The 16,974-nt window shown below is 42.0% G+C and overlaps 1 protein-coding gene across 4 annotated transcripts in view; it reads right to left on the bottom strand.

The window, feature by feature from the left end:
- The window catches only part of SPHKAP (SPHK1 interactor, AKAP domain containing), a 123,798-nt gene that overhangs the window by 6,117 nt on the left and 100,707 nt on the right, over nt 1–16,974 (bottom strand). For 2 of the 4 annotated variants that reach the window (XM_019533014.1, XM_019533017.1), the window contains exons 6-9: nt 12,129–12,384; nt 8,017–11,824; nt 2,759–2,938; nt 803–889 (exon numbers count right to left, since the gene is read on the bottom strand). In XM_019533014.1, the coding sequence (XP_019388559.1) occupies nt 803–889; nt 2,759–2,938; nt 8,017–11,824; nt 12,129–12,384 (4,331 nt within the window). Of the gene's footprint in view, nt 1–802; nt 890–929; nt 1,639–2,732; nt 2,939–8,016; nt 11,825–12,128; nt 12,385–16,974 lie in introns of those variants that run through there. The other 2 variants (XM_019533016.1, XM_019533015.1) reach the window with 2 other exon arrangements.

Raw genomic sequence — 16,974 nt, 5'->3', positions numbered from 1 at the left:
ACTTTACAGAAATATCACTGTCCAGTGTGTTTATCAAAAAGGTTAGAATTTCTGATAGCAAGAGAAGCTAGTGCTGCAGGATGGCGTCCCTGAGATGAAGATACGCTACAAACCATTAATAGGTTGTTAGAAATGTTGGGGGTCAGGGTTGTGGGGAGGGTGGTCACAGTGACTTCACACTGTACCATGTTTTCTGAATGATATACAGTATACTTACTTCCACGGGTGTTACTGCATCACACCATCTACTAGCAGGTCATACCATGTTTCAGGGTACCAGAATCTTTAGGCAGGTACTTGCACATCTCTCTCTCATTTTATTCCTATTGAGCAAGGTTGGTAGAAACATGCCCAGAGACAGCAGACAAGGAGTATCTTGGGCCAAATGATCACTTTTTTTAAAAAAAGAAGCTTGGTGTTTCTCTTTCTTCAACTTAAATTGGCTCTATTGTACTTAAGCTTACAACTGTTACAGTAAGCCTTGAGTAATAGTTGCAAAGTTTCCTAGCGAGTAGTGCCCACCCAAGGGAAGTGGGTATCTCAGTTTCACCTTTAAGCAAAGCACATGGTGGCGATGTAGCTCCTTGAGACATCCACATGGAACAGCTTTACTATAGGCTGATGTGGCCAGTCTGCAGGAAGCTAGCTGTATGTACATTTATCGAAGATTAACAACTGCTGAGGCAGCAGCTTAGAAGCACAGTTATTACGGGTTTGGCACATTCTGTATGATATAAATTATTTTCAGCTGACATTAGAATAGTACTTCTAAATACCAGACTTCATTTTAGTAGCTACTTACTTAATCATGGGAGAAGATGGCATGTTTTCCTGATAAATTTCCAGGTCCATAATGCCAAGACTGCTAGTTGTACTGCTGTTGCCATTGCTGACAAAGCAAAAGTTTAAATATCAGTGTCAACCTCCACCCCTACATGTGCCCATACGTTTTCTAATATGCAAGGAAAAGTCAATGGGCTCCTCCCCCTGGAATTCATAGCTACAGCTTTGACCCCAGATTCTACAAAATCAGGGCATGCAACTCCAATCATGCTCAACAAATGATTCCCAAGAAAAAGGGCACTGACATGTTTAAAATAATATGAGACTTTTCTTAAATTACTCCTGGATGAGTCATGCATCTACTGATGCTGTGATATATATAAAAAAAAAGATGGACTCAGGTTTTTTGTTAATAGTTTATGCAGTGATATGTGAATTTCAATCCAACTCCTAGCCTTTAATAGGAAAAAAAACAACTGCATGAGTTCTTGTACAGGATGACTAGCAAGTGGTTAGAGATGTCTTTGACACACCTGCAGAGATTCAGATACCGCTGAATGTGGTGTTTTAAGGCAAGATATTTGACTTCCTGTCTTACTGTTTACCTGCTAGGGGAAGCCATGCTCATATTATAAGCGACTGTTTCGGTGTAGGAGTCAAACCAGCTTAATACTGCAGAAAATCTGATGGAACCTAGAGATACAGTGGCAACCTCTTATCTTCCTGCCCAGTATGAAAGACAGAGATTTCAACTAAAGATGCTGTTTTCATTAAGGGCAATAGCATTTAGAAGTTCTCTCTGGCTACACTGCAAGAATTAAATTCTTACTCTCAGCTTGTCTGGAATAATAATACCTGTTCACCTTATGACACTGCCATGAATCACACAATAGAGTATATATGATCAACACAACTATATGACCAATATGTGATTTATTTACTGAACCTAGTGTGTATTACACGTTTACACTTGGGATCTGTATGAAATTGAACTACTCTATTTTAACTAAGGCTACTAACATTACAGTTGCTCACTTTGCTGTGAGAAAAACATAGTACCTCTCCATCAAGTTTTACAAAGTCAGTGTGTCAATGCTCAGTGCATTGTGGCTTGCTATACTGATTTTTTTTTTTAGTGCAAAGAGCCGTAAGGCACAATATATTAGATCTCCCATGCTGAGGAACCTACTAATAGCTGCCACTGTGTACATGATGAGATGAACATTCACCCAGACTAATATACACAGCTATGCTCAAGTGTTCAGTTACCCAACAATGCCATACAACTTTCATGCATTCTCTTCCTTTTCTCATTACAATGTAGTGTGTTTCTCATGTCCTCTACAGGGCTTAGGAGACTGACATGACTGATTGGCAACATTTTAAACTTGATCTCAAAAGTCTGTGAAAAAATCCTGCGAATAGGAAATCTTTAAATGGCTAAGGTTAGGCAGATTGTATAACTCTATTTCACTTAGTCTATGTCCTGCAAAGCAGTCTCCTACTCAAGCATTCTACAGAATAGAGAAACCTCTTGTCTCTTACACAGGACTAGTCACAATCTAGCCATAATTTTCAATTTTGTGTTCATCCCAATCAGAAGCTTTAGACTACATCATAGAATGTCAAATGACCCCAGCAGATGGTGGCAAACAGCAACAGATAAATCACTTCAAGGTGTGCAGTAATTAGCTTGTCTGATGGCCCTTTCACTATAATGGTCATCAGGAAGTTGCTTGGGATTGAGTAGTTGCTTCTTTGTATGATTCCAACTACTAATGGGTACAATGTCATGGTTAATAAGAGTGATATATAATGCAAAAAGAAAAACCAGAAACAAAAAACCCCAACATCCTGCAGCCTATCCATTTTTGGAACATTTCATCTACACCTTGAGTCTGTGCTTTGCATATTCAAACCTTTAACTCGGTGGTTAGCTCCTACTGTACAACAAACACTGACAGAAATCAGGTACCTCATGGATCTCTCACTGAGTTGTAAGTAGCTACTTGTATCATCAGGATTATCCTCATCATTCACTAGCTGAGACCAGCTGCCCATGCTTTCATCACTGCTGCTGAGAGGGTTTGGGAATTCTTCAGCTGTTTTTGTTTCCACCACAGTTTCAGCATCTGTTCCATTCCTAGTACTAGTGCTGGCAAGGTTAAACAGCAAGGCATTACTGAGATGTTAAGTATATAACACAAGCAAACCTAAACTAGAATCTCTAATTTTCAGGTAATGTTGAGCTGTGTCTTATTGTTCTTGATTTTCAAAAAAGCCAGAGCAGGAAGGTATTTTAGGCAGATTCAGATTTGCAGTTGTCTATGGTGGGATACCTGTACAACACTCTTTTATCCTCACATCAGTGTAGATTCAGGTTATGCTCCTCATAGAGTGCTGAATCACAGCAGCGCAAACTCGTGGGAGATCAGAATCAAGCCCTCAGCTTGTGGACAAAATGAAGCTAAGTATATGGAATAACATTCCATTTAAAAAGTCCTTTTAACTATATTCCTGTAAATACAAACACAAAACAAACTGGATCTTTCAATTTGTTGGTAATAATATTTCTCCAAAAGATTTTGTTTAGGCTACAAATCAAAGTCACATTTGTCTCGGGATAAACCATTTTATTCCAGGATGAAGTATAATCATTCAGGTTAAAAACAAATGTTGCATTTGATTCAGTTCTGGTTAATTCCAATCAAAACCTAGGACTGGCATAGCCCTTTACACATGCAGTTTGTCTCTGGAATGAATGGCAATTAACTTGATTTGGCCACAATTATTCCAGGAAAAAGTGTTATCTTGGATATTTCACAGGTACTTGAAGTGAAAATATGGATTTGTACATCTGCAGGATCCCAGGATAAAAGGCTTTTTCCTGGGATAAATCTGATGTCTATTTTTACCCTCAGACATCTGTGTCCATTGTCCCGAGATAAATCCTAAAATGTTCCTGGAATAAGAAGTACTAACAGTTTAGCCTGAGACACTGCAAAGTGCATCTGAATGGTTATCCCAAGACTTCATTACTGAACCCATGGCAGAAAAATGGCTGTGCATTCTGCCACTCACTAAACCCTGATTAAAAGGATGGCAGGTGTACACACCCATTTCGTGATATTTCTGTTCTGAGATAAATACAAACACAACTTGTTGAGGGACAAATGCAATGTCTGTTCCTAGCCATGCAGAAGGAACTGTCATATTACAGAATACGTGGTACTGTATTACAGCATGATGAAAGTCTCTAATTATAAATTAGCTATTTAAACCCATATGTGCAAATATGTGCTTGTCTGGCTAGAGAAGAAAGTGGATGAAATTTACACTATGCATTGTCCGAGATATATTCTGAATGCCCTTACATTCCTTTGAATAATTCTTAGTACTGATACAATATAGAATGTTTTACTTTCAAAGCACTGTATAAATATTAATTTTTTTCATTATTTTCAGAATTTTAAAAATTTCTTAAACTAAAAAAGTATCACTTTTTATACATTAACTTTAAAAAAACCTTTTTTAAACAACAAAGTGTACAATGCAGATACAGATTGAATCTACATTTAGGTCAAATAAAAATCTGTGGAAAGTAATACTAGTATGATAAAAAGCAATATTAACATATTTCAATGTGAAATTATATCAAAATTAAGGTTAACTATGGATCCCATTTCATCTTAAGTAGCTCTGTAGGACCTTTAATTGGAAAATGAATGTTTTAATTTGATATTTACATTCATATCCCCAAACCTATCTGATACTGAAAGTGCAGAAGCATTGTGCAAAGCCATCTTATGAGTTCTAACTACTTACTATCCAAAAATTCTCTTATATGTTTGCCAACATAAATTGTTCTGAATTGTTTAAAACAGAACATCTTGCTTACATAAACCAAATGTAGCTACAGTTTTGCTCAGTAGTGCAGTCCCCAACTTTTGAACAAAACTTGGCCATTTCAAAAACACACGGAAATCCCTATAATGTTCAACCTTCAGGGCAGTATTGTTTCTATTTACAGGAAATTAGTACAATAAAATTAACAACAACAACTTTCATAATGAAGGATCACAAAGTGCTTAACTTCCTATTTATAAACAAATCTCATGGAAACCCAGCCAGCTCTTTTTTTGGACAGTGATTGATTGAATGAAGCACAGAGGCACGTGAAGGGAAAATTCAACCATGGACTGTGTTACAGCTACCTCTGGAGCATGCCTAGGAAACACGTTCTTTCCCAATAGGATGCCTGTGTATATCCAGAATCATATTTAATCACACGAACTGTTGCTGCTTTAACTCCTGTCTGTTCTGAATAGCTAACATGCCTTAGAAAGTATGCACATTAGATTAATAGGGCAAACATTTTGTCTTTGCTTGCACCAATGTAATTCTAATAAAAGAGTATGTGGTTGTATAAGTGTTGCTGATTAGAAAAAAAACTAACACAATGGCTTCAGGAACAGAACCGAGGTGTAACTAAATTGAACTCCAGGTACATTCTAATTGCTGCCTCTTGTCATTTTCTAGCCCAGTGCTCTGTCTTTCTCCTCACTTTGTCTAATGCAGTGGTTCTCAACCTTTTTTGGACTCAAGGCACTCCTCTATAACTTTTGTGAATTAAGTGATACCCAATTTCAAAACTAGTGTATATATTACAGTGCTTATCTCCTTGAAGAGGAACTAGGCAGTGGGTATAGAGGATTGCTCAGAGGCAAGTACAAGCCTGAGCCCTGGCATCTTGGTTGATAATTGCTGGACTACTGCTATGCTACCACTTTTCCAGAGTAGATTTGGATAAGCTGCCTAGCCTTGTGGCCCCTTATACTGAAGGTGAAAGATCACTCAAAAGTTTCACTACCCTGGAAGAGATTAATTTGGCTTGGGATAGAATGAAACACCATTACTGACATCTGCTCCTGCCTTGCTGCCTCACTTAGGACAGCTTCTGAGAAGTTCCTGTGCCAATGCTGGAGATGAAGCTGAGAGTCAGGAAGTGCAGGGGACTGCAGAGAACAAAACCTACCACATTTGCTTGGTTCACCAACCAGGTTCATACTTGTGGGCACCCATACACATGCCTGATGCCTTCTCTGACACATGCTAATTACAATATGCCAGAGCAGACCCGATTAATCTAAATAGGGCTCTAATTAGAACGCTCCAGCAGCCTTGGCTTTTCATGTATTCAGCATCCCATACCTCAAAATGGTGGTGGGGGGCATTTTAAGTGAAGCTTGTTGATTGACCTTTAGTTCAAGCACCCTGCCGCCATTTTGAAGTGTGAGATGCTGAATACACAAGACTTTGCAGGCATTTTAATTAGAGCTCCTAAGATCTACTCTAGTTAACGCCCCCTCTCGCCCTGAGCACATGTAAAGATGCCCTATGGTGTTATGTTGTGTAGACATAAAACTTTTGACCACCTCTACCTATACCCAGTCATCCTAAAACAGCATTCAGCCTGCTTGCTGAACAGGGAGAGAGGACAGTAGAAACACATATCCTTTATTACCGTGTCAGCCGCATCTAATATTTAGCTCTGATTTTTCTATTAATGAGTGTTTTTTCTAGTCAAGCAACTGGAAACCACAACATAAAAATTTCATACTAAAAGATAATTCTTTCCTCATTGATCCTACAGCTTTGCTGCATGTTGAAACCCCTTTGGAATTGCAGGGAGTTCTGGGTGTGTGGAGAGTGACAGGATCAGGTGCCGTGTGTTACCTGCACACTTCCTTTACAGCTACTCAAATGTGCTACATTTCCCCCCACCCTGAGTATTTTTCTTCACCTGTTGCATGAACTAACAAAACATGAAACAACTCTTTTAGAAAGAGTTACCTTAGGCATTGAGAGCAAGTGGAATAATACCACTTTTCTTCTCGGGCTTTTAAACAAGTAGACTTGAATGAATGTTGCACTTTGCTGTTTTTTCAAAGCCTGCAACAGTCTGTATTTCTTGAGAACATGAAAGTGCATGCTCAGTGCTTTGCATGGCAGATCTGTATATCAATTTAGGAGTATATCTACTCCACAAGCACCTTTTCTGTAAATTTCACATAAGCACATTGAGAACTGTTCACTAAAGGCACTAAGAAAACACTGCATATTTGTCTTAGAGCAGAAGAAAAAGCCATTATCCAAAAGTTTCCTAAGTTACTGAGAGGCAGAAAGCCATGATTCCAGCCAGATTGGTTTCTTAATGAATCCTATTACAAGGTGGCTGCGCTTGAAGCAAGAATCATTGTTAGTAGGAATCAGCATGATACAGCAGAGGCAGTATGCTAATTATCCACATAACAGGTGTGTGTACATGCTTTTCCACTTCAATATAGAGGTCTGCCTAGGAGCCAAAACACAGCCTTTTATTTGTGGGGGGAAACGCAATTATTTAATCCAATAGTTTCTACCATTAGCAATGATAACCTAAGATACTATGATGCTTCCATATGACAGTGACTGGCATTTCAGCTACTAGTCAAGAAGTTGCAGAAGAAACCTGGCTAAAATAGATAATTCTTAGAGGGAGAGTGAGTGACCACTGCTATAAACATTGCCCCATAATGCAGCAGGACTTTTTTTCTAAATGGAGAAAGTGGCAGGTGTAGGGCTCTTAAGAGTGTGCAGTTGCAGTAGGACGGGGTGTGCTAAAACATGGATGTGTATAGACATTTAACTACTAGAGGCATTGCCCATGCTAAAGGAAAAATCATGCCATTCTAAAGTGAACAATGTTAGCACTGTGCTGTAGGTTTTTGTTTGTTTCTCTAGGATGTTGTAATAGCACTTTATCCTGAACAGATTAATGCATAGTTAACTTATGGAATTCATTGCCACAGGAGCTGGTGGAGGTAGACAACATAGCCAGGTTCAAAAAGGGACTCAATAAATTCATGGATGATAGACCTATTAATGGCTATTGAACAGTATGGTTGGAGATGTTTCTGCTGACATTTCTAAACCAATAATGGTGGATGCCAGGGATAGATTATTCTAGAGATATCCAGTGCAATGGTCTCCCTGCATAGATCTACTTCTGTCTCTGTCGGAGTGAGAATACTGGGCTGGATATACTGTTGGTCTGACCCAACATGTATGCATACCATTGGTCTGACCCAGAGGTATTCTTAAATTGGAAAAGGTAGGATTCCTCCACTAGAAGCTGGTTTTTACTGTTAGAGTTAAAAAGAAAGCAAACCATTAACTTGTTCTGTCACTCACCTGCTGTTCATTAAGCAGCTTGAAACCACGTGCTTCCCAGAAGATGCTTCTGGAGGCTTTTCTTTGTTGGCATGTTGTTTAGCTTTTCCACAGGGGATGCTACTAGAAGTTAATGGCTCTGGGTCTTTATCCAGGTCTTCTCTTTGATCAGTTTCTATCTGAATCAAAGGGACATCCCTTGGGCAAGGAAAGGAGCTTATGTGGCTTAAAGCAGGGGATCCAGGGTTTGTAATATGTTCTTTTTTCCCATCTAAATGTATTCTGTCCCTTGGTGGTTTTGAGTGACCTTGTGTTACACTTGGGAGATGTCTGTTTTCTGTGACATGTTCTCTGCTTGTATGGTCAAATGAATCTTGATGGACAGCAATTAAAGTTTTCCCACTTTCGACAATATTTGCAGCCAGTCTATTTGCATACTGTTCTACATGCGGTGGGGAATCACTGGAAAACTGATCAGGATCTGTAACCTCTGTATCATCCACTATAATTTTGTTCTTACGCATTAGTGATTCAATTGAGCTTGCCCATGTCTCATGAATTAACATGTCAGTTATCTGGTCAGTCCTACATCTTTGGTATAGGCATGAATCTGACTTGCAAAGACCTGAAGAAGATGCAGTACTGACTTGTATGCTTAAGGAGTCCAAGTGACTGCTGTGGGCAAAGCCATCTAAAGAGTTTGCTTTTACTGGGGCATTCACTGTTAGCCTGGACCCTGATGATCTGCTGTCTGGCATAGAAGATTGTCTAAAACAAAATGGTGTTCGCAGAGGAGGTGGTAGCAGACTGCTACTCCAGTCTCTTGAACTCCTGGTGGAAGATAAATTATCTTTATTTTCCTTTTCAAGTTCTCTTAGCATGTACCTATAAAATTCTTCTGTTATGCTTTCTGTGCTAGACTGCTTGGATGGGCAACTAGGCCTTATGCTGAGGTGGCCGTTTTTCCTGGCTACCTGTTGCAAGGCAGAAGTTAAGATGTTGTTTGCATTTTTCCCTGCATAGTAGTCCAGTAACAAATCAAACCCTCTTCCTTCATTTTCCATCTGATTTACCATAAATCTTGAAAATTCATCTGTAATGCTTTCACAGCTAGACTGCTTGGAGACAGAGCTGGTCCGACTCACTGGCTGGCCTAAAGTATTCATTGGGCCCAGCATATTCAAAAAGCTCTTGGAGTCTGAATCCTCCTCTGGTATGCTCTCACAGCTTGAGGCCTTACCTCTGCTCCACCTTTCACAGTAAAGTCTGTTCCTGGGATGATTTGGACCCTGCCAGACATTATCAACCATGGACAATTCAGTTAAATTCATAATTTTAGCAGCCACTTCATTTGCAAAGATATTGACAGAATCTGGGGTATCTTCAAGGTTTATAGATTCATCCACTACCCTGTTCATCAGTCTTTCCTTTAGCTCAGGGTGCTCATCTGTTTTTCTTTTGATCTCACTAAGCCTAGGTGGCCTGTGCTTCCTAACAACTGAGCCATTAGGTTGAGTATCCTTCTTTCTTTTTATGGTTCTGCATGATAAACTTTGGGTCACCAGAAAGTCATTTCCTCTTTTCCATGCACAGAACCAGGGTTGCTTGCCATTTGAATTTTCAAGGCAAATGGCCGCTATTTCTGTTGCCATAGAGACCACTGTTTCTGCCAATTCTTCTGCAAAATCTGTTATGCAGTATTTATCCCTTGACTGTTTTACCTGTAGCATGGGCTGAGAAGGAAGCAAGATATGGTTACCTAATAAAGACACATTAACTTGGACTTCATTGTTTAGCACATTGTCATACTTAACTTTATGCTGACTTTCTCTGTTCACAATGGCATCAGAAAACAGCTGTTCTTGAACACGGTGTCTGCATTCATTGGCTCTAAGTGTGTTATCTCTATCTGAAAAAGATCTGAGATCTTTTTTCTTTTGGTTATTACTCAGATTTGGGGATTTGTAGCAATCTCTTGTGGTTCTTTTCAGATATCTTTTTTTGGGGGATGTTCTTGCAACTAGTGAATTTTGCCCACGGATTCTACCTGGCAGGTCTGACTGTAGTGTGGCACTTTTCATGCTATTTGGCACTATTTCACTCTCTCTAACTCTCGTATTTGGTATGTTACTATCGTCTCTGCCAGCAGTAGCACTGTAAGGGGTACTAAGCGGGTAGTGGTTAGAGTGATCTGGAGCATTCTGTGATGCTTGATTAGCTGTTGTCTGTTGGCTTTTTGTTTCTGCATCTTTTTCTCTACTTGAATCCTCAGAAAAGAGAAGTGAACACTCATCAACCTGTGCAATATCGCTCATCTTCTTGCATGTGAAATATATCACATTAAAAAGCAGTTCATTTGCAGTTTCCATAAAAATGTCATATGCATTTGATTTACTATCTGGTCTAGGGTGTAGCTGCCTCTTCTTTTTAACTTCCTCGACAGAATGCCTCAGAATGATGTTGGATAGGTTTTGTGCAAGCTCGTCACTCATCATTTCATCCACATGTGAAATCTGTGGGCTTGTGGCAGTTTCTATAATTCTCCCATTGATGGATTCCATAAAGTCTCCTATATTTTTGTATGTATTGGGCTTTGTTAAAATTATGGATGCCTCTTTGAGGAGTGCCTCTGCAATGCTATCATTCAGCTTCTCCATGCTGCTTCCTATGGCTATGCTACAATGGAGTGTAATAGCTGCAGAGGCCTCAGCTGCAGACAAGAGTCCACTTGAAGTTACAGGGTACTTATCTTCCTTTGTTTCACTTAAACCACAGACTGCTACAGCACTTGCTACTTGAGTCATGCCGCAGAGAGCAGATGGAAATGAATATTCCAGCTCTGCACAGCCATCAAGCCCTTGTGAAGATTTTGTCTGCAGCTCTTCATTATCAACTATTTCACCCTGAGAATCTGTGCTTTCTTGTTCTCTTTTGAATCTCTCTGCAGCCTTGGGGCTTGAAATGGTTCCAATCACTGTAGCTGCACAAGCTAAAGCCACTTCCAGTGCACCCTGGCTGTTCCCGTTGGAACTGTCCTCCTCCAAGTAATCTGAGACTTCAGAATTTTCTGATTCAGACCAATGGCATAGATTTGGAAAACCAGAACCAGGCCATTCTGATGTATTTTCGTAACTGTCTGGACTTTGTACAATGACAATTTTTGGAAGTTCATTCCATGATCGGGATGTTGTTACATCTTCATTTGTACAAGTGGCTGAATTTAAGGAATTTCCAATGGAGATGCTAACAGCAGCCTCCTCCATAAAAGTGGGTTGAGATTGGGACAATCTAATAAATGCATCTTGTAAAACAGATTCTGCTAAGTTTGTAGCATACTGTCCTGTAGTTGCTCGTTCATTTTGTAAAGGAGAGTGAGGTTTCCTTTCACATGTAATGTCCTCTGCATTTACTTTACTGTTTTGTTCTGATACTGTGTCGTGCAGAGAAGTCAGTTCCTCCTTGGCCATTATGGTTAGAGATGCATCTTCAGAGGGGCACACTGGGCAAGTATTTTCAACCTCACCTGTTAAAGAATCTTCTGCACTCTTAGTACTGTGGGAGGAGCTTGCTCTTCCAGCTAAATCATTCTTCCAGTGTAGTTGCTGGATTAACTTATCCCCACTTTGTAAAAGGTGGTCTTCAGCCACAACAGTCACTGCTGCTTCTGAATTCCCTAAGGTTTTAGCAGAAGCCACATTTTCTGTACTAACACAATTCTTATCGAGAGTAAATGGCAATCTGGCCTGCCTATATTGAAGATTCTCAAGTCCTTTTCCTTTATGCTTCCTGGGATCTGACACAAGTTCTGTGACATTTAGTTTTTCATGGCCTAGGGAAAAAAAACCCAATAATTAGTTTTTATTAGTAGACAACCATCTGTCACTTTCTAAAATGCAGTTGCACTAGAGTGATTTGGACTGCATGACTGCTGCACAGACACTGTCTACCCCATCTCTTGAGCAATGATTTTAAAAAGTGTAAATTATTTTTATTTTTTTCATAATCCTTCTTCTAAACTGCAATTACATGGATGCATGAAAATAACCCTACAGGTGCAATTTATGTGAGCATTACCTTGAGGTTTTTTGCAGTATGGACAGTAACAGAACAGTGGAAAATTGCATTGCATTTACCATTTGTATATTCATCAGTCTCATTCTCATCTTCGAGGTGCTCTGATGCCGTGAGGAAATCTTCTTCGATTGAAGATACTGAACAGTTTGTATCGTCCTCAGGCTTTAAGACATTGGCTTCTATCTGTAGCTGTCTCTCCTGCACAAGTTCCAGTCCAATCAGAAACTTGTTTATTTCAAAGATAATGCAGCTTGTGCTGTTTTTCCTGTCCCCTCTTGCACACTGAACCAAGCAGACATCTGTCAGCCAAGAACACTAGAGGAGAAAATAATCTCCAAGAGTTAGTTAAATAAATGAGGTCCTGTTTTTTCCCCTTACTTCCCCCGCAATAAATTTCTCAGGAATAGTCAGCTGTAAAGAAGCTTGTAACATGGTTTGAAATGACATTTTCAGTTACAAACACGCTGTATCAGGATTTATCAGGTGTAAGCACCTTTATCACATGCATATTTTACCCTCTCAGTCAGTTTCTTGTCCTGCTTTCAGTCAGTTTCTTGTCCTTTATTTGACATGCTGCTTCATCTACTTTTGCCCGTGATGGAGTTTGCCACTCTCTGCAGTAGGTACATGCACTGCTGTATATTGCTTAAATCTTTAGGGAATAGTTTAAGGCAGTCTTAGTTCCTCCTTATGACTATTTCTGCAGATTACAAGGCAGCTGAGTTAGATGACCTATTAAAAGCTTGAATTTTAATACTATAAAATGGCTTTGATTTTGATTTTGTTCCCTGGCCTTGTGTCAGTATTTTTTAATATTTATATTACAGTTGTAGCCAGAGGCTCCAGTGGACATCAAGGCCCCGCTATGCTAGGTTTTGCACATCTGCACAGTAAGAGACAATGGCAACCCTAAGTAGCTGTTGCTGAATTCTAGTGTAATGTACAGAGTCTATGTACAGACTTTCAGTTTCCACCAGGAGAATTACCATTCTCCTGGTAGAAACCAAAAGTGTGCGGACATTCAGGCTTTTTATCCCGATAGCAAATCTGGCTGCTCCCGGAGAAAAATAACAGCCACAACCAGGGTGAAATCACTCCCAGGAGAGGTTCTCCTGGGAGACTGAATGTCTGCGTGCTTTCCCTTGCCTTTCTCAGTTACTCTGATCAGGCAGATCAGCCTGGGCCCAAGTACTGTCAGGGACTCTGACCAGGCAGGTCACCCTGACCCAACTACCTCAGCAGGCACATCTACAGTTAAGCCTCAGTTAAAGAAATCTGCCCCAGTTCAGGAGCAGTGAGCATCTCGATTGGCCGCTGGGAGTGCTGCCTATCCATTTAACACCAGCTGGGAACTTGGGTTTGCAGGCCAGTAAACAGTTCTGCTATGGCAAGGCTCCTTGTTCCTGCATTCTGGTTCCTGACTCTGGTTTTTGACTTATTTCTGGATTTTAGCTTTGGATGTTCCTGCAGATCTGTTTCTGGCTCCTGATCTCAGCTTGGCTTTGTTTTCAGATTTTACCTTGTGGATTACCCTTTGGATTGGTACTTGGCATCTGACCCCCAGATCCTGACCGTGGACTTTTGTAGACCCTCTGGTTTTTGTAATATGGCTCCTACTCTCCCTGCTTTCCCCCAGTGGCCTGACCATTACACCAGACCACCTACACCCTGGTCCCTTACACATTTAACCCCTGGAGACCAGGGGGAGTGCAGCCAGGAGAAAGGCTGTCTGCCTTTCCAAGACTTGGGTCACACTAGTCTTGAGAAGGTGTAGGGGGCAGCTGCTCCCTGCTCCCATAAACTGGGAGGTGACAGGAGCAGCAGCCTTCATTCCCTGTCTCTTTTCCTGGGCAGTCCCTGGTTTGGGGAAAAGGCAAGGGACTTTGCTGCCTTCTGCCAGCTTCCCCTTGCTGCCCCATCATGCACCTGAGCGGCAGAGCAGTGATTTAAAAACCAGTGGCCAGGAGCACCATGGGCCTTTAAATTGCCACCCCACAGTTCAGCTGGTCTGCAGTTGGCACTTGCCACTTGACAGCCTGCCCCTTCCCAGGCAGGGGAGAGGACAGGCTGTTAATAGTTCCCCAAAGTGCCCAGGGAATGCGTCAGTAGCTCTCTAGTGCAGTGGTTCTCAATCTTTTTTTTACCAGGACCCATTTGAAACATCAATGGTCAGTCCTGACCCCTGACCCAGTAAATAGTTTAAATAGAAAACAGCCTCCTGGCCCTGCCAGTGCCCCTCACTTCCAACCCATACCCCTTCACCCCACTAGTACCCATCACTCCTGACCCATTGCCCACCAACCCCAGGCCCTAGCACCCCAAAGTGTGGGGCCGGGGGGTAGGTGTGCAGGGAGGGGGAGTGTGGGGCATGGCGAGGGATGTGCTCCCCCAGATTTGTGCACCCATAGTGGACACAGGGCTGCAGTCAGGCTGAACCGGCATGAGCCTCTGTGGCCCAGTGGGCAGGATTCAGCACGGGAGGGTTTAGTAGGGCAGCTAGACTCATTGCTGCTGCAGCCCCTATGCAAGCCATGCCACCAGCAGTGCAAGGAAGGTGGGGTGGGAGGGGCAAGGAGTAATGGATGGTGGGGAGGGGGACTGCGCGGTCTTCACCTTTTCCTGCTGCTAGCCGCTTGTGTGCCATACCACTGCTCTGCCTGACTGCCATGACCTGGCCACCACTCCCCTCAAGCCACGGCTCTACCCCGGAGAAGAGGTGGGGTGGCAGGTAGTGTCGCCTGTGCCCCCCACACCTCTGATACGTCATCTATGCCCCAACCTTGTCCCTGCCTCATAGCCTTACTTGTGGGGAGCCACAGGAGCTGCTCTCCATGCCACCTGGCTGCCACGTTCATGTGTGCATGTGCACATGGCAACCCCTACCTGATCACCCTCCTTCACTCCCCACAGCAACAGGCAGCCCTTTGCAGGCTGGAACTCTGCCAGCCTGCAAGGTGAAACCCATGTTTTCCCACGTTTTTTTCCTTTAAAAAAGAATTCATTTTTAAAGGTTGTTCACAGCCCTTTCATATATTCTGGAGACACACTTTTGGGTCACGACCCACAGGTTGAGAAATGCTGCTCTAGTGCCCCCTGGTTTGCCTGTGAAGTTCTCCAGCCAGAAGGCTGGAGGAACATCTGTTCAGTTTGTCTCCTGGGCTATTTTTCTACTGGAAGAAATTTCTTCCATTGAATATGAATGTCTGTAAGCAGCCAGACTACTATGAAAATGCAAAATAATGAAGTAATGTGAAACTGTGAATGAGTTTATATTTTGTGGTACTATGAATTTAAATAGAAAGTAAAATTTTACTTTAATGGGGTTCTTTAATGGACATATTTTTTGGCTAATTATATAGGGGCTATTGAATTTAAAACCTAGAATTAAGGGCAGCATGGGGTGTGGTGCCTGTGCCTGGTCCTGCTATCCCCAGGTGTGAAGCAGGGCAGAATCAGCCCAGCACCCGGACTCAACTTCCTGGCAGCCCCATGGCTCACTCTGCCCAGTTACTGCTGTCAATCTGTCCCATGCTCACTGCTGGGAGCACCAGATGAAGCAGGTGGGATCTCCATGGAGACAGGCCCAGGACCTCTGCAGGCAGACTGTGCTCAGCTGGGCACATGGGATGGGGCTGCAGGTGGGCACGGAGTGGCATGCAGGAGCAGGATGGGTGGGTGGGGCCAGGACCAGGATCATGGGGCAGTGACATTGTGGGGTGGGGGCGCAGGGCAGAACCATGATATGCTCTGCATACATCCCTGCCTGTGGAACTGGCGTCTGTTGCAGGGACTCAGAGCAGATTGTGGCTCTGTCCTGGGCCCCAGCCCTGAGCTGTCACTGTCCCGCAATCTTGGCCCTGGCCCTGGCTGTTCCTGGGTCAGCGTCCCCTTGCCCCTGTTGACTCCTGGGTCAGCACTTCCCCCGCTGGCTCACCAAAACTCCTTAAGTGGCTCTTCAGTCTAAATAATTGCACACCCTGGTATGGTGATTAGAAAGTGAAACTGACTGGAAACCAAAGTGAAACTAAGGCATCTGGGTGCATGTGTAGATTTAATATATGTGAAAGGACTGATCAGTGAAGAATGAAATCCACTTACGAGGCAGTCCAACCTACATGTGTTTCACTGCCAGTACACCACCTCACCTCACCTCGATGTGGAAAACATAATTCTTGGATGAGATCTCAAAGTCATACTCTAGCTTTGGCCTTTCCAACAGCCTTGGCAGCAAGGGTGCCAACTGTTTTATGATGTGCATACTTTCTTATTGATGTTCTGAAAACTGGATCAAGAGCAGCAAGCTCACTTCACATAGGCTACCAAGTAGCCCTGGGCTTTTTTGGAGTCCCTACCTCTCATTGCAGGTCTGCCCTTAGCTGCAAAACCAAATCCTTTGTTGTTTAAAATATGCTGGACTTTATGTTTTAAATGCGGCCATAAGAACATAAGAATTGCCATTTACTGGGTCAGTCCATAGATCCATCTTCCTCAGTATGCTTTTTAGTGGGCATTGGCCCACAGTCTCTTAAGCAACAAATAGGCCTGTGTCACACAGCCATTAAGTATAAAAAACAAGTACAATCTAATCACCCAGTTTTTCTCTTAAAAGTTCATCAGTGCAACATGAAATACAATGATCTCCGTAGTACAGAGACTACAGGGCCAGCGTCTTGATAATTTATGTGCATGCACATTTCACTAGAATGTTGTAGCTGGACCTGCTTTTTGTAGCTCAGTGAAACAAGAGATATGTGGCCTAATTTTAATCTTAATTTATGTACGTTTTACTTCAGGATAACTTCATGGACTTTATGAAGTATTCTTGATTTACATCTGGAAGAAAAATATTAAAATCAGGCTCAATATATTGAGTTAACATGTAACTCTTCTTGGCACAGCCAGCAA

Source organism: Crocodylus porosus, unplaced genomic scaffold (assembly GCF_001723895.1).
Source record: "Crocodylus porosus isolate Cpor-Errol unplaced genomic scaffold, CroPor_comp1, whole genome shotgun sequence".
In the NCBI taxonomy this organism is placed as follows: Eukaryota; Metazoa; Chordata; order Crocodylia; family Crocodylidae; genus Crocodylus; species Crocodylus porosus.
This window is presented reverse-complemented; position numbering and strand designations above follow the sequence as displayed.